The sequence below is a fragment of the Falco cherrug genome, chromosome 1 (genome assembly GCF_023634085.1).
Source record: "Falco cherrug isolate bFalChe1 chromosome 1, bFalChe1.pri, whole genome shotgun sequence".
Taxonomy (NCBI): domain Eukaryota; kingdom Metazoa; phylum Chordata; class Aves; order Falconiformes; family Falconidae; genus Falco; species Falco cherrug.
Window position 1 is genome coordinate 24097635 of NC_073697.1, and position 17369 is coordinate 24115003.

Below are 17369 nucleotides of genomic sequence, written 5' to 3' on the forward strand. Positions count from 1 at the left end.
CCCACGAGAATCAATAGGAAGAAGCCTTCTTTCCAGCTCTCTCCTTTGCTCTTTACAAAAGGATCCTTTTTTTCTCTCCCTTTGAAAGAACTCATCTTTTAGAGAAATTGCCATGCCACGGTGCAATTCCCCCCATAATTATACTTTGCATGAAAAACTCACCGAGAGAGAAAATTCCCATCGGGTAGGAATCCAGGTGGGAACCCAGGCAGGAGGGAGACTTCCCCCCTACAGAAATCCGGCCCAGACAAAATAACGACGATGACTGAGCTGAGCAGCTTTGCCTTTCTTTAACCTTAGAACAGCTCAGGAAGGCGAGGTCTTCAAAACCCTGAACTATTACTTTTTTCTTCCCTTTTTAATTATTTTTTTTTTTTTAAACAGACACACCCACACCATGGAGATAGGGCACTGCTCACACGTGATGGATAGGGCTAAGTATCTGCTTGTTTCTTTCCACCTATGTACTTTTGCTTCCTTCTGTAGGCAATAAACAGCCCTTTTGCAACCACTCTTGTCCCCCGCTATGGTTCCTGAGGAGCACAGGGTGGGAAGGAGGGGGACACGGGGACTGGCCGGGTGTTTCACAGCTTTCCACTGCCCTGGGATGCGCTTTTGGCAGCCAAGGTGGTGGGGTGGGTGACGCAAATTTGATTCCTGCCCTTCTGGGCAGCTCCCCAGACCTTAGAAACCTCCTACCAGCATGGCCAAGCCAGATTTTTAGATGGTGATAATTCTGCACAGGATTGCAAGTCACACCCGCATTGGCTCGGTCCATGTGGCCGAGGGGACATCCCTGTGCCATGCCGGGGTCCCCACGGGACTTGTACATCCCTCCCAGGAAAATGAGGGTCCATGGAAAGAGCCTCAGCTGATCGCTGGGAAATTTCCCAGTATCTCCCGTTTCTCCTGTGCTTGCACAGCTGGGAGCCAGCACTGAGGTCAGACCCCATCCAACTCCTGCCAACACCCTCCCAGGAGCAGTCAGAAAAAGGCACGACAACGCGGGGCAGAGGAAAGGCGGCGCGTTCGGAAGTGCCCTGTGGCAAAGCAGCCGAGGGCTTCACAGTGCCGTGGTCCAGTCTAACTCCCCCAACCCCCAAAATCCCAATTTTTACACAAATCCGTGCAGAAGGAGCTGTTGCAGCCGAGGGGGGAAGCACGTTCATCCTTTTATTGCCGGCGCCCAGGATGCCCTGCACGGGGGGCGATGCCGGGTGCCCGAGAGGGAAGCCTTGTTTTGGGGCGAGCGAGGAAGGCTCCTGTCGCCGTTAACACCGCAAAACCCAGCGTATCTCAGCACTGAGGGGCTGTGTCACCGCTGTCCCCGCATAGGAGTAAATAACCACGGCTGGTTATTTATTACTGTGTCCGGACAGAGGGAGATATGGGGCAGGGGGGCTGCGAGGGGGCTGGCACCACTGCTCTGCTCCCCCAGCCAACCACTCCGCCTTGCGCCGTGGCCGGGCCTTCTTGATGGTGTTCCTGCAGATTTTGTGGGAGGAAAGAAATGAAAATAAAACTCGTCAGGAGGAGAGGGGACCGTCTTGCCAATGCGTTTGATACGCTGCTTGGTTTTTTTGGCTGCTGGGTGTTGCATACCTCTGCGTTAGCTTGTGGATGAGCAGCTGGATCCAGGGTGCCTCTGGGGCCACACACACCTTCTTATTTTTCTTCAGAGTGAGGCTGCAAGGTTACAAGACCCCCTCAGACCCACACACACCTCTTGCTCAAAGCTTCTCTAACCACGCTGCCGTCTGCAGAGAAAACCCCTCTCCCTCCCCAGAACGACTATGAGCACAGCCCTGCAACCCTTGCCGGGAGGTAGGTGGGATTTTTTGGACCTCAACCACACACAACTTTTGGACCTCTGTGAGCCACGCTGGGGGTAACCCCTGTTAAAACGGGCACTTGTGCACCAGCCTGTGCCTTGCAAGAGTCACCATGAGATCTGGGAGCTTTGGAGAGGGTGCAAGCGCCCACCTGTTTTTGCACCGGTACATGAGCAAGCAATTTGCAGGAGCTGGTTTGCAGGCTTTCCACTTACATGACCTCCTTCCTCCTACAGTGAATACCCGGCGGTGTAACGTCGATGGCGAGGATCAGCCCCAAGTTGATGATCTGGGCGGTCGATTTGATGCACTTGCACCGCATGTTGGTCAGCAGGCTTTCCAGCGACAGACCTGCACCCAAAAGCAATCCACAGCCCTGTCTCAGCCCCCCGTGGGGAGGCAGACTGGGACCCCCACCATCCCCATGTCACCGTCCTGTCCCCTCCCCGGTGCCCACAGGGCCGTTTGCAGCCATGGGCTGGTGTTAGTGGGGTTTGCAGCAGCAAGAACAGCGAGGCTACGCAACGCTCATCCCTCCTGGCATGGTCTCAAAGCTTTCTTTTCAGCCATACAGAGGGGGGGGAGCTTCAGCTTTTCCAAACTTTACCAACAGTTAATGAATTAAAGCCCTTCACCGGCCCACCAAGCGCTTGAGTTTCACGGGGGTCTTGAAGAGAAGCAGCTTAAACCCATCAGGCAAATCCCTCCCAGTCCTGAGCGTCCCCCTCCAGCTTAGCCACCGGGTTTAAAAAGGAAACTCAAGTCCGAAGATAGGCAAGAGACAAGTTTGAAAGCTTAGAGGAGCCCACGGCCAGCCCCACCGGGGGCACCCAGCTTCGGGATTCGGAGGGGGAGACAGACAGACACCCCAAGGTTACTCACCGCACCCCGGCACCAAGTTGCTCATGAGCAGGGCCAGGGCCAGCGCTGCCGGCAGCAGCCCCATCCTCACCGCCAGCCCCCGCTGCCGCGGAGCCCTCTTTATAGCCTGCCGCGCCGGGGATTTTGCAGGCTGGGAAACGCCGGGGCAGGGGGGGGAGAAAGAAGCTGCCCCATGCTTCGACTTCCCTGCCGTCGCTTCCCCCATCGCACGTGGCCCACACCACCTCCCCGCCGACAAAGGCAGAAACGGCTGTGGTCACCTCCAAACCCCTCCTGCTTGCTCCATGTTTCTCCATGGAGAAGCGCCGGTGCCCCCCGCTCCGCTCCCCACCCCGCGGGGACCAGCTCCCCTGCACACCCCCGTGCCCTGGCATGCTGCAGGAAGGGACGCAAGTGACAGTGACCGAGAGCTGCTGCCTTTATTGGGACCTCTGAGGTTGTGCCCGCAGGGGACATCCAGCAGATCATCACAGGGAAGCGGAGACTGTGGTTTTAAGGGCTTAAATGTATAAAATGCAGAGGAAGAAGGGGCTCAGGGCACCACGCAGTGGCATGCTCCCCCCACACTGGGGCAAGGATGCAGCGGGATGCAGTGGGATGCAGGGGAGGCGGGGGGGGAGGGGTGTCCAGTTTGGGGCCTGGCACATCTGGCCATCCCGCCGGTGGCAGCTTCCTCAGTGGGGAGCCTCTTTCTTCCTCCTGCCAAAAGCAGAAGGCGGGGGGAGAAATGTGTGAAGAGCGGTCCCCATGGGATGTCCCTGGTCCCACCGTGAGCCCCTTTTGCTGGGGGTGGAGCGGGGCTTACAGGTTTGCGAGGTCCTGCAGGAGTTTCTTCACCCAAGGGGTGTCAGGATCCACACAGACTCTCTCCCGGCTTTTTAGCTTGATCCTAGAAAACACGCAGCATTTAAGCTTCCCTCTCCTGCAGTAGGGGGGCTCGAGCAGCCAAGCCCTCTTGTACTTCTCAGAAAGAAAAAGAGCATGAAACGGAACTAATCCAAGACGGACGGAGGGGAGCAGAGAGCTTGGACCCCCCCGGAGCCACTTACATCACCTCTTGGCGCCAGCAGCTGCTCCCCACTGGCCGGACCTCGATGCTGCTGTATTTCCATGGGGGGATGAAGGTCCTGGTGGTCTTGGCACAGCGGCAGCTCAGGTTGCCATTGGCTTCCAGGAGAGCTGGAGGGGCATACAGCCGCAGCTCACCCATCACCCAAAAACCCACTGCCATCCCCAAAACCCTTTCTGGGCAATGCATCTCCTGCCACGTCCCAGCAGGGTCACCACATTTGCTTGCAAAAGAGCCTTGGTGGTATTTAAACCTTGGAGACAGCGGTGGGATGCCACCTCCGAAAACCTCACACCCACCCACCCACATCCCCCCCAGCATCCTCCAGCCACAGGGGCACGGGGAGCCTCACCTGCACCCCCAGGGCGGTGGGTCACCAGCAGCACCCCCAGCAGCAGGGCCACCCGCGCAGCCATGCCGGCCCCATCCCTGGCACCAGCAGCATCCCCCTATTTGAGCCGGAAAATAGGAGAAGTGAGGCGGTGTGGATGGGAGGCCCCAGGGGCCGGCGGGGTTGGCGTGGTTTTTACCCGTCTCCCTCGCTGAGTTTGCAACACTCTGATGAAAAGGCTTGGTGGGGTCCAGGCTTCCCGAAACCCGCTCCGTTTTCCCCTTCCTATGAAGCCAGGTCTTGCAAAGATATATTGGTTATTTCCCCTGATGTTTATTCTTAGCCCAGGCAGCCGGGAGGGTTTTTGGGGTGTTTTTTTCTTCTGCCCGATCAGCTGTTACTCATTTCTCTCGAAGCAGATTTCCCCCCTGCAAGGTGCATCCTAGCTTTGGTAGCCTTTGCTTTTGCTCTTCCCCTCCGCTGCTGTGGCCGATTATCCCAAAACCCTGCCGGGCGACCTCGCACCCATCCCCTATAATTCCTTATTGGCCTTTTCTCCTTTCAAAAGCCTCACAGCTGCCTGCAGACCCCAGCCCCACCACAGACACCGGGGCTTGGATGTGGGGCACATCAGCTGTATCGCCTGGCTCCCTGCCAGCAGCACTGTGCCCTCGAGCCAGCACCGAGGGAGGCAGTGGGTTGTGCTGGGAAGGAACTTTGCTTCCCACCAGCTGCACCAGGGATGCCGGGCACTTGCTGGCAGTTCAGGGCTGGGACACCCATCCCAGCCACCGCTGCTGCCTTGGACAAACCTTTCTCTGCCCCTGGCTTGTTTCTCTGTGTAAAAGGGGGTTTTGTTGTGCGTGACACCCCTGGGTGCTGCCCTCCTTCCCCCACCTATAGCAGAGATACCTCCCCTGATGTATATTCAAATGCCCATTTTAATGCCTGTGGCATATCTGTGAAAGAGCATCAATACGAGAGCAGTGGGTGTAAACAATGGCAAATTCAGTTCCAGGAAGGCTACGACAGCAGGGTCTGTCAAAGCTCTGCCAAAGCTCTTTGTAGCAAGGGGATCCAGGGAAAAATAGAGCAGAAGAAAAGAACCTGGATTTTATTTGTCTTGAGCTCTCTGGGCAGGACATGCCACACCGTGTAGGAAAAATCCCAGTGACACACTGTGGATGGGGGCTGCGCCTGGAGTCACCACGTCCTTCCTGCAGAGGCCCCTGGCAGAGGGAGTCTTCGCAGTCTATAGGCAAGGAAATACATCACGGGTTCGTGGTCCCACCGATCCAGGGATGGACAGCAGAGGGGAAACACCCCCACGAACCTGCCGCGGGGCTGGGGTCTGCAGCGAGCTGCCCCCACTGCTGGGGCCGGACACAGGGCTTTCGGGACAGGGGGAAGCAAGGGCAAAGTGAGGGTCTGTGCACCGGTACATCGCCTGCCGGCCCGTCTCGGCACTCTGAAGCACCAACTTCCTTAGCAGGAAACTTATTTTTTCTTCCTGCGAAAAGCAGAAGGAGGAGAAATGCATGAACACAGAGAAAAGCGGGTGCCGGGGGAGGAAGCTCCTGCCCCAGCCAAGGGAAGTCGCCACTGTTTCCCTGGGACAGGCATCACTGGCGGGGACGTCTCCCAGCCACCCCTACGCTGCGCCACAAACCCGGGCACGACAAGGGAGGGCGGCTTTCCCTGCCGGGCATCAACACAGCGCTGCGCTTGCAACGAGCAAACCTTGCTCCTGCCTTGCCTTCCACCCGCTCCCCAATTTATTATTTGGGGGGAGGGGGGGGGACCAAAATGTTTCCAGAGGCGCCGTACGGTGCACCAGCTGGGCAGAGCGCAACCCACGGACGGCAGCATCGGCATGCTGAGCGACACAGCGCTGCTTCGCACAGCGAGGCTTTGCCCCCCCCTCACCTCAGGAGCAGGTCCCTTGGCCCCCGGCAGCCCCACCGAGAGCCCTTGGTGCGGCAAGCGCTGCCCGGGACCGCAGAGGTGGCGGGATGCTGTCCAGGGCCGCCTGTGCCAAAGGGTTTTTTTCATCAAAGCAACTTACGTGCTAGCAATACGCTTCAGCAGTTTCTTTACCCAAGGGGCATCAGGATCTACGCACACCTTCCCGGAGGCTTGTAATTTAATTCTAAAAGGCAAGGAGACTTTATGAGCATCGCCCTCCCCTCCAAAGGCAGGGGTTCGAGCAGCCAGAGCAGATTTGCAACGCTCAGTTTTCATTCACAGCACCAGCGGATTGCAGAAAGCTGCTAGCAACAGGGAAAGCCGCAGGACCGGCAGGGAAAAGCAAGATGCAACATGTTCCCATGCAGAGCGGAGACCGTGCTTGAAGCCCAGAGGTGACTGTTGCAAGACAATTGTCTCTGTAGATTTACAAATGTATTGATACTGAGCAGTTAAAGAAATCTTACACTTCTGCTTCATGCACCGCATTAGTCATGAGAGAAGGGCTTGACCCGAGATGCTGTTTGCCCTCGGGAGTGTTGCATATCGGTGATGGAAAAATGGGTTGTGGCTCATCCTGCCTGGGTATGCGAGGGTGCGCTTCCTCCAAACAGCCTCCGCTAAGCACCAGTACGAGGCAATCATTTTTCCCCTTGCTGGAAGGGTTCATTTTGGTCCTGGGGACCATGCTTCCCCTCGCTGGAAAGGTTCGTTTAGGTCCTGGGGACCTCTGGCAGGTTAGCTCAGGTGCATTGCCTTCACCAGAGGAGACCTGCTGTTTCTCAGCCCTGAAGCGCGTGTGAGCTTGCCGGCATTTTTCAAAAGCTTTAGTCCACAGAAAGGGAGCGGAGCAGCAGGGTGGCTGCAGAAGCGAAGGTGCAGTGCTGGCCCTGGAGGAGAAAGCAGCTCTCCACCCCGCAAGCCACCCATGGCACTTACATGATCTCTGTGCGCCTGCAGGTGCTGCCCACAGGTCTTATCTCGATGCTCTCGTACCTCTTGGGGCTGATGTAGCCTGAAGCTGTCTTTACACACCTACAGTTCAGGTTTCCGTTCACCTCCAGGATGGCTGAGAAAGACAGAAGGCAGCGACTTACTGAGACAAACAGCATTAGGCAGAGGTGCAGCAACCCCAAACCTCTTTGACGGCCAAATAAATTGTCCCTTTCCATGCTTTCACTGACAACACCGCAGGGGCGATGGTAAGAAACTGTTATCTGTGTCTCTACCTCAGTCCCCTGCTCTCACACAGCTCCTGAAAGCTGAACCAGGTCCTAACCGAGGATGGTCTTGCTTTTTCCTTGGCTACGAGAAAACCCCTGGGCTACACAGCCAGGAGGAGCCCCTGTCTCCTCCTGTCCCTTTTGGCACAGGATGCAGGTGATGCCCACTCATGGTGAGGACCACATGGGGCTGGGTATCTCTGCCAAGCCTGGGAAGCTCACCTGCACAGGCTGAGTGGGACATCACCAGCAGCAGCAGCAGCGCCAGGAGCGCGGGGGCTCCTGTCCCCACCCCAGCCAGCGCTCGCATCCTCGCAGCAGGCTCAAACGCAGAGCAGGTCTGAGAAACAGGGTGAAGAAACACCCCTATTTATTCAGGAGGGTCACGCTCCGACACAAGTGACAAGATTCAAACTACAGCAGTCGCGTCTGACCAGCCGACCGTGAGAAGAGGTGACGTAATTTCTCGGATGCTCCCCGCAGCCGGGCCAGAAGCTGAATTTACAATATTATTGATTAAAAACAGCCATTGGGACAAAGGGCATATTTAGATTCCCCACGTAATCTTCCCCACACCCTGATTCTGATCAGCTGCGTCTGTGCAACCACCACCCTTCGTTCCCTTTAGTGCTTACTCCTCAGACCACAAGAAGAGCCCAGGATAAAATCAAAGTGCAAGCCCCGGGTAAGCAGGGTTTTTTTTACCATGCTCTGATATTTACATATTTCTTTCTTAGGGCTATAATTCCCCCACGCTATTTTTGCTATTTCTCACATCAGCAAAAAATGCCTAGCACCCTACCGTGGAAAAATAACCTCTCTGCTATACGCTTCCACTCAGAACCTTCAAACCTCGCACTTCGCCGTACGAGTAAACCAGCCATGAAATGCAAGAGATGACTGGTGCGGTGGCTACAGCAAAAACCAAACCTACATCTCCCCACATTTGTGACTAAGTGCCGATGTGGGCATTTACCAGCAGTGACTCTCTTGGCACCAGCAACTTGGGAGCGAAACATGGATGGATGCCAGAGAACGGTGGCAGAAAAGCAACGGGGCTGGGATGGACTGGGAGATCTGTGAGGGTGAGACCCGAGCTCCCCCCTTGCCGTGTCAGGACTGGAGGGAGACGGTTGCAGCCTCGCTGTTTCCCTTGCAAATGTCCCTCTACGTTATGTCCAGATGCTGTAGGGATCAAATCCCCACGTGGATGCGCAAGGAGCCACGGGCCAGCACTGGGGATAGTCTCAGGGGTCTTTCCTATTTGGCCCCATTTACCAGCCCATTACAGCACTTGGGAACTGGAAGAGTCTGCCTGATTTAGAGGTGGCCTACCTGCCTACCGTTTCAGGAAAAGTGGCTTTTATTAATTTATCAGCTCCAAGGAGCTGCGTGCTGTGCTGCCAGCGAACCAGCTCTCCATCCATCACGGCAGGGGTAATCATGTGGTAGCGGGCAAACTACTGACACCACAGTAGACGTGTGCATGGTGGTGAGAAACCATAGGAGCATACAGAAAGAGACATCAGACCACACATATCCTTCCAATGCCACGTGTCCACAAGGCTTTAAGGCTTTATTTTGGCAACGCAGAGTCCTCCAGGCCCTACACATGAGGGAATAGGCCGCCCATTTCAGGGGGCCGCCAGCTGGCGCTTGGTCCTCCGCACATTTCACAGCATCTTTTGGGTTTCTCTTGCAACGAGCCACAGAAAGACCCAAGCGATGCCTTTTGGCATGCGAGGGGTCAGTCCTGTGCTGCCAACACCTTTGGCTCTCAGGATATTCCAGGGACACCACTGCAAAGCGCTGGCTGCAGCGGCACCCTGCGAGACGAAAGCGAAGTCACCAGCCGGGAAGCAAAAGGGGAAGAGGACATGCGGCCACGACAGCGAGGGGGAAGGAAGAGGGCAGGAGAAAAATGATGTGGTTCTGCGATAATGTTGTAATTTGGAGCCTTCGAATCACATCAGCATTTTATATAGTAACAAAATGGTAAACTCAAGGAAAAAACAGAAAGTCTTCTGCTCAAACTGTAAGCTACTCGTCTTTCTCTTAAAAACTTTTTCCCTCCAAGATAGGTCCAAAAGTCTTGTGAAGACCTTGTTCAAAAGATCAAGGTCCAAAACAGATGAGGAGGAGTTTAACCCCCTATGCACCAGGGTCACAGAGAGGCCAGGAACAACATCTGTGAGCTGTTCCCAAAGTCCTGCGGAGGGAACGAGCCTTGCTGCTAAGGCAGCGGGAAAAGAAATGGCTTTAAAACTAGGGTTTGTTCCATACTTCCAGAGTTTTCAGTTCTCTTGCGGAGAGTTATTAGAAGGATCCCAACCTAGGACTGGTTTAAGTGGTTTTGCTGGGCTGTGGCAGGGGTCTCCTCAACAAAAAGCCTGCAAAACAGTGGGGAAAGCAGTGATTTACCAGGAGAGATGGCTGGTCACCTACTCAAAGTGCTGTGGAGGCACCAAAGAAGTTTCAAAGTCTTTCTGAAGTTCATGAATTCAAAACAATCCTGATTTTATAGCCGAGGAAAGCCAAGAGAAGTGAAAGCAACTTCCCCAGAGCTGCATGGAGGAGACGGTGGGCACGTGGCCAGCACTCCAAGCGTGGCTCTTCCATGACCGAGGGAAACCAACACCAGTGGACAGACCAAGATAAATCATGAGCGAGATCACAGCCCAGATCTGTGGCTACAGGGCAGGTGTCCATCTCCCATCTACCCTGGAGATAAATGGGAGCTACAGAAGCATGCTTTGGCTGGATGGATTCGGAGAGGTGGCTTTAGAGGAATACTGAGCCATCAGTTCGGCCACAGTGACCTCAGTTTTAGCCTGGGGCAGATGTTTTCCCCCAGACTTATGAAAGATTCCAGGTGCTTTCACTGGGGTTGTCTCCTCTGGGGACACGCTGTGTTGTGCCGGCATTTTGCTTTATGCCTGTCCTTGCAACACTCTTCCCCTGACAGTCACGGTGTTCACTGACTCACATTGCACCCAGGATGAAACCCACACGTCCCTCAAGGGGAGGACAGGAGGGCCTCCTCTTCATCATGACCTCTGAAGAAGTTGTCCCCTCTACAGAGGTGGCCTTGGCAGCAGCTCCCCTCCAAGTAGGAGAAGTCAACACTACCTGGACGAAATAAGATGCTGAGCCTGGTGTTGTGGGGAAGCCACAGCTATCGTGGCTTCCTTCGGGCAGGCAGTGCTGCCCAACTGTCCCTGGCTTGGCCCATGGATATGTCTAGAAAGACAGCCCAAAGTGCGGGCTCGGCTCTGCGATTTCAGGTGCTGGGGTGGCATGGGAGAGGTTCTTCATCATGAGGGTGGTGATACACTGGCCCAGGCTGCCCAGAGCAGCTGTGGGTGCCCCGTCCCTGGCAGTGCTCAAGGCCAGGCTGGATGGGGCTGGGAGCAGCCTGGGCTGGTGGGAGGTGTCCCTGCCCATGGCAGAGGTGGGAACTAGAGGGTCTTCAAGGTCCCTTCCAGCCCAAACCATTCTGTGGTTCTATGTCAGTCATTGCCTACACAGCTACAAAGATGAGCAGAGCATAACCAGCAGTTCCCTTTCAGACGTGCCCTCTTGATTCATACCTAGACGCAGATTTTCATAGCGAAGCTCAGCCCTGGCTCCATCTCCGAAGTGATGCGTTCGGGTTTCCCCCAGGATGCCAGGGCAGTTTGGTGAATCCCCACCACATCACCCCAGAAGATGTACATTTGCCTAGCTGGTCCTCAAGCTGCTACAAGTTACTTCTCCAGATAAGAAAGGCGAAATAGATGTGGACGTGGCAAGAAAGGAGAAGTGGACAGAGATACTGTAATCCCAAGGTTTCTGAATCATCTTGGTAGTAGTCACGGTGGTTTTGATGTACGACTAATGTGTATATTGATAAACATTGTGGTGTTTTCTCAGGAAGGAAAAGCTTGCAGTCGTTGCGGGCAGCTAATACTTGTGCGTGCTGAGTGGTAATTCTGCAAAGGGAGAAGGAGAGTGAGGGTCTAGCCTGTCAATATATTTAAGCTAACCGCGAACCGCTTCCTGGATGCCAGTAATGGAGAAGAGTGGCCCTCACATATCCATCTGTGGGCTTAGCCAGGCCAGCACCAACTGAAACACATTAGACGTATCCTACCAGCTTCTGTATTTTCTGAAGCAGCTGTGCATTTGCAGGCAAAAGTTTGCTTTGTAAAAGAAGTAAAAATTTTTTACTTCCATTACTTTTATTAGATTTTGAAAAATTTTTTACACCCCCTGGGTCTTCCAGATGTCATTCCCACAGTACCTAAAATCAGAGGCGTACAAAAGCATGGTGCAAATACCTCCCAAAGGCTGCAGTCGTGGTAGGAAAGAAGTGCTCTGCTGCGTGGCTTTGCTGGGCTTCTGCAGCCATCTAACCCATTAAAAACATGTAATTTAGTGTTACCAAGCCATAGGAAGCCTCAGGCCAGTTCAGTGAGGTCAAAGATTTCCTTGAAGACACTGAAAGACAGGTGACGGGAAATGAGAGGGGAGGTAGGTGAGGCATATGTCGAAAGAAGAGAGATCATGGGTTGTGGCAGAGGGAAACCGGTGGGTTTGCATGCCTGAGCCCGCTCTGAAAGATGAGGATGGAAAACCTGTCACAGCATCTCCAAACTCATGAACCAGGGACAGAGTGAGAAGCTGGTCTGCAACAGCAAAGCACCTTCAGAGATGAGTAGAAAATGACCTAAGTGGAGCAGGAGGAAAAAATAAAAATCTAAAAACCCTTTTCCATGTTGGATCGCAATGGGCAGAAACCCAACCATGATGTCAATGCCATGGAGGTGCCAGCTGCCCTGCCCTCCAGTGAGGACCTGCATGCTCCACAAGCAACTACGTAAAGATTCATGAGAGGCTGCGTGGGAGATGCCTGCAGCAAGAAAAGCTCTGGGCCATGCTGAAACCACTAGGTTTGTTTTGAGAGAAAGTGAACTTTCAGTACACCCCTCCTTTCCCCACAAACCATGCAGTGCTCCTTGCTGGAGAGATAAAAACTGTTTGCGTGTGGGTTGGGGTTTGTTGTTTTTTTTTAAATTACCCACCCCCAGAAAACCCAACTACAGTGAATTGTCACTGCTGTGGTTTGTGGTCCATCACCTGCTTCAAAGATAAAGACATCTCCTGCCGAAACCTGAGGGGAGCTGCACCCAGTGCCAACCAGGCCAGCGCTGCATGGAAACCCAGGCAGAGGCACCCAGGACCCAAGCACAGCGCTGGTTTCTCTCTTATCATACAAAAGCGTCCCAGCTACTTTGTGCAGCGCCCAGTTTCCAGCCCAGGCCTCCTTCCAGCCCAGCTGGAATGCTCTCCATCCCCTCATGCCTCCTACACCTCAAAAACACGTTCCCAAACCGCCTGTGTTCATTTATCCACATACAAAAAGAACTTCTTTAGCTCTTTGTGCCCCTGATGTCCCTTCTCCTGGTTGTGTTTAAAGAATCGCTCCCTTTACGCAACTAGTCTTCTCTCTTCCAAAAATTTACTAGCCCCAAATCTGCAAAAAATAACACCGACGCGAGGGTAAAGCCCAGGGGAAGGGGATGCCTGACCAGGAGGCATGGGTCTCCAAGGTCCTGTGCTGTTGGTTACCAGCGGAGGTGCAACTCGGTAGAGTTTTATTCGTACTTGGATGCAAAACAGATGGTGCTTACTGCGGAAGATGCCAGGTATAGAAGTGAAATTTCAACACGAGAGCACCAGAATTAGCCAAAGTCTAACGAAATCTGTCCAAAATTAGGTTGCTCAAATCACCTTTCGAGTTCATTGTCACTTACTGTCTTTGGGCAAAAGCGCACAGCTTTGCTGGTGATGTGGCATGGGGACAAGATCTCCTTTTTGGCTCATTTTTGGAGATACCAAAGCAGTGTGACCACATCTCTGCTCTGCATATCTGCAAGCAGATTAAAAACCTGCTACAGACATCTTTAAAAGTAGGGCTCAAGTATCTGGTCTGCTCAAGGGCTAAAGAAAGGGAATAAAGTAAGAGGGAGCTTTGAAAGAGAACAGATAAGGAGGAAGGAGAAGGGCTCAGAGCAAGAATAAAAGCTCAATCAGGGGGAGAGAAATTAAGGGAAGATTCTAAGAAATGTGAATTCGATATTCCTGATTCCCTGTTCAACCCTGAGCCATAGGATCTCTGCAGAGCCGTGACCGGGCGCTTTCTGCCAAAGGGAAAGGGATAGTACGTGTTCAGCAGCATGTCAGAGCGTGCCACCCAGCCCCAGAGCAGGGACAGTTTCTGGGACATCCCGTCCACCCCAGAGATGCAAATGGCACCTAGCAAGCGCAGGAGAAAATCCCCGGACTGCTGCGCTAATTTGCACTTGCTGCTAGAAAAGCACGCTGGAGAAATACCCCGGCACCCCCGCGCTCCTTTGCCTGGAGCTCTCCATGCGTTTCAAATACGCGTTAATCCAAAACGTGAAGCAGAGGAGCAGCATTTTTCCTCAAAGGCATGCTGGAAAAAGCAGAAAGTGCCATGCTGCCTGGCACGGAAGATGTGAAGCAGGAACAAAACTCAAGAGCTTTGCAGAATGCGGCGTCATGGCTCAGCCACCGGCCCCAGCGCCCTCCCCGCACATTTGCATGCGGGCGCAGGAACCGGTCTAGACGCTGCAGGTGCTGCTGGGCGAGCGCCGTTAGCCATTTGCATAGGGGCTTCATGCGATGGGTGATGGCTCGACCCCCAGCACGGGAGCAAGCCGATGGTGAGTGGGGTCGAAGGTGGGCTGCCAGAGGGAAGGAGCCAATGCACGGCAAGGCGGTGCGTTATAAACCAGACGTGCCTGTTGACACGGTCTTGCTGCTCTCGTTGCGTAGGTGGTGCGACTTCAACCCATGTCCTCCACGTCACTGGCAGCTGAGAGAGCAAGGTCTCTTGCTTTAAACACTTTGCTCTTGGGCTAGCAAAGAAGCAGTCCAGGTCTAATGACAAGGGCTAGACCAAAACATCCTCCCACAAACTCCCCCAGCTAGATCCAGCCTGTGCTTCACAAGATGGGAAGTGTCCACCGAACTCAAAGGCGGCTCCCACAACCCCCAGCGCCTTTACCTGGCATAGAAAGAGGACCTGGCAACGCTGGTGAAGATGCTCCAGCACTTCGGGAGACTTACCCAACAGGTGCTAAAGAGAAGCAGCTCAATCAGAATGGCAGGATTACATCATCTGCTTGCCCCACGGTGCCAGCAATCCAGCCAAAGTGCTGGTGGGAGGCTGGGGATGGAGCACATCACTGCAGCAGCTCAAGGTTTTAGCTGTCTTCTGCATCTATATCAGCAATTACACTGCTAGCTGGGCAACTGGAAAAAGGAATCAGACCCAGGGGACCGCCAAGGTTTGGAAGGAGCCACGTGAGCTTTCACAGTTGGACCCTTCTGTGCATGACAAGGAGGAAAGAGGTGCCAAAAATGCCGTAAAGGACAGAAACACAACAAAGATACTGGCATGTAAGCACATTTCCCCTCCATACCTGAGGGAGCCGCCTCCTGGGGGCACATTTTAATTGCTTGAGCTGAGTTACATCCTATTTGGTTAACTTACTTAGGCAAACAGCAACAGTCCTACCACCAACCTCCCAAGGAGCATTATGGCAAGGTCTCCTCCCTCTCTTCTCAGAGTCTGACATCTCGATAAATGCAGCTAGAAGCTGCCAGGCTTGGTTAAAGTGGTTTTTATATATATATAATTAGATATATAAAAATGAAGATTTTTAGTTTTCCGCATATTAGTGGTTTGAGTCCGAAATTAAGCTGTCTCTGTGTTATTTGGCCTGCAGAGTAACCCATAACCATTATTCTGGTAGAGCTAAACATGGTCTTGACCCATCTTCTACTGGTTAAGTCAGAAGTTGTTACTGACTTGGTTCCCAGCAAATATCATTTCTTTTCAGACTATCTGGGTTTGATTGCCACAGCATATACGACTCCGTCTTGCTGTTCTCTGCCCGTTCCAAGCAGTACTGACAGATCGCGTGCTTGCAGTAACTTGACATCTCCCTTCTGACTAACATCTCCCTTCTGACTTATCCACCCTGCCTGCAAAGCTCGCCACCTGCACACGAGGTCCAGCCCCCACCTGAAAGCAGGATCTCGTCTGATGAGGTTTGGTCTGATTAAGTAACCCGAAGGCGACAGGAGCTACGGGAGGGGTTTGCAAATCCCCGCTGCCCACAGGAACTGCTTCTCCAAGTGGGAATTGCACACAGAGGCCACAGCCTGGGACGAGCTGTCTAGAGGATGGGAAGCCAGTAAGGCAGGCTGACCAGCTGAACAACCATGAGATGAGCCACAGTCCTGCTCTGAAGAGATGCACAGAAGCCACCAGAGGATAGTCCTTGCAATGCACAACTGCCTACACCAAGGTCTGCTCTGCAGAGCTGGTACTGTGCAAGTGACATAGTCAAGGGAAAAGGATGTGCCCAGCCACCTTTGAGAGCCACACTAGCCCTGTGCGGTGGGTATTTCTGCCTGCCATATCTAGCGACGCTGCTCTAAGTCCTAAGCCTGCTGGCAGGAAGGTAAAGTGCCTGTAAGCGCTGCCTGGAGCACCAAAAGGTGCTGCTTTTGGAAGAGCCAAGTGGTGGGGCAGGAGAAGGAGCAACGGTCCCAGCCACAGACAGGCACAGATGAGTGCTTGCCATCCTACCAGGGTTAACCACTGCTGGAGGGGCTGCCGTCAAGGGTCACGGGGGTCTGTGAGGGGTGGGAGGCTACAGCTAGTGGAAGTTTTTCGGGAAGGAGAAGGATGAGATACTTGGGAAATGGCTGTGGGGATGCAATTGTGCACTGTGGGTGGGGGTGTCCCACCTCCCAGGACATCTCAGCCACATCGCGTCATGGCTGCTGGAGGGACCACCATGTGCCAGCCCCATCCACCCTCCCCTCCCAGTCTGGCAGCAGCACATCACACCCAGCTACTGGGTGATGATGTTTCTGGCTGGGGTCCTGACCCCAGCGCAGCACAACACACTCGAGTGTATTGCTTCTGCCACAAGGCGCTTCGTACCCTAACACAGCAGGAATGGACCCAAACTCATTCATCAGGCTTGTGCTTACACCCAGTCATTATTTTCACTAATGTCTACTTAATGTTTCAGGGCCTCTCCGTATCCTCTTTTTGCCAGGTGCCTTCCCACCCCTTCTCCTTGGGGAAGATGTTTTCCCTACAGCACCCACAAGACACCATAGGAATAGTCATATTTAAAAAAAAAAAAAAAAAAAATCCAGGGGCAACTCTTCTCTAGCAGTGAGTAGAAATGCACATGGTAAGCAGGGGAAATCCAGGTCTCCACCAAGAAGGAACCACATCACTGAAATACAAATGTCTTTCTGGGGAGATAAGCAGCCTCCCACCCCTGGAAAGCCCCTTCTCAACCTTTTCTCTTGGACCCAACACCCCAGAATCAGCACTTTGGACATCAGAGCCTTGCGCACTGCTGAGCTGACACAGCCACCCAGAGATGCTCTCTGCAGAGAAAGAGAAACTCAAGCCCAGCTTCTGCAGAGGACGGAAATCTCACCAGCTCAGAGAATCGATACTGAAAGGAGTTGTCTCACAGTTAAAATAATCCAAGATTGGTTTGGGGGGATGAAAGAAAGGCTGGTTGAGCTCACAAGTCATGTTCAAGGCTGGAAGGTCAGCAAGCTCTCGCCTGCCAGGTGGAAATGGGGTGGCAGATAAAAGGGCAGCAGGCAGAGAGGAAAAAAAAAAAGGCTTAGGGGGATACCGGAAAGTGAAACCAAGAAGCACAACCAAGAACCATAAAACCCATGAAATCCGCTTTGATCTTTCCTCAGCTTTTATCTTGGTTGTTGCTTGCAAAACACACCCTGAAAACCAGTAAGACCTAAACTGCTGCATCCATCGCGGGGCGCAGCCTTAGGTTGGACACAGAACATCTGCCCGTGCATCTCCTCCACCCTTCACAGCCCACCTTCCCACAGCTGGGGGGACTGCCTCTTGCCAGCACAGCCTAGAGCATCTCCCAGCTTGAGGTTTTGTTGTGCGAGAAAGGTTTTCCATCCCAAATCTGAAGCTTTCCGCAGGT

At 53.6% G+C, this 17369-nt stretch overlaps 3 protein-coding genes across 3 annotated transcripts; all 3 read right to left on the bottom strand.

Annotated features, from left to right (window-relative positions):
* Positions 1–1156: 1156 nt before the first annotated feature.
* On the bottom strand, positions 1157–2869 carry LOC129736221 (C-X-C motif chemokine 2-like). Its single transcript, XM_055712351.1, has 4 exons — positions 2715–2869; positions 2048–2183; positions 1603–1686; positions 1157–1485 (listed from the first exon to the last, which is right to left on the bottom strand). Exons 1-4 carry the CDS (start codon positions 2776–2778, stop codon positions 1356–1358), a joined length of 414 nt encoding a protein of 137 aa, XP_055568326.1. The 5' UTR covers positions 2779–2869; the 3' UTR covers positions 1157–1355.
* Positions 2870–3108: 239 nt separating this feature from the next.
* On the bottom strand, positions 3109–4287 carry LOC102053683 (C-X-C motif chemokine 13). Its single transcript, XM_055712435.1, has 4 exons — positions 4136–4287; positions 3764–3893; positions 3520–3603; positions 3109–3413 (listed from the first exon to the last, which is right to left on the bottom strand). The coding sequence occupies exons 1-4, from the start codon at positions 4197–4199 to the stop codon at positions 3389–3391; spliced, it is 303 nt and encodes a 100-aa protein (XP_055568410.1). The 5' UTR covers positions 4200–4287; the 3' UTR covers positions 3109–3388.
* Positions 4288–5204: 917 nt separating this feature from the next.
* On the bottom strand, positions 5205–7629 carry LOC102053856 (C-X-C motif chemokine 2-like). Its single transcript, XM_027799984.2, has 4 exons — positions 7525–7629; positions 7019–7148; positions 6180–6263; positions 5205–5624 (listed from the first exon to the last, which is right to left on the bottom strand). The coding sequence occupies exons 1-4, from the start codon at positions 7610–7612 to the stop codon at positions 5612–5614; spliced, it is 315 nt and encodes a 104-aa protein (XP_027655785.2). The 5' UTR covers positions 7613–7629; the 3' UTR covers positions 5205–5611.
* Positions 7630–17369: the final 9740 nt, after the last annotated feature.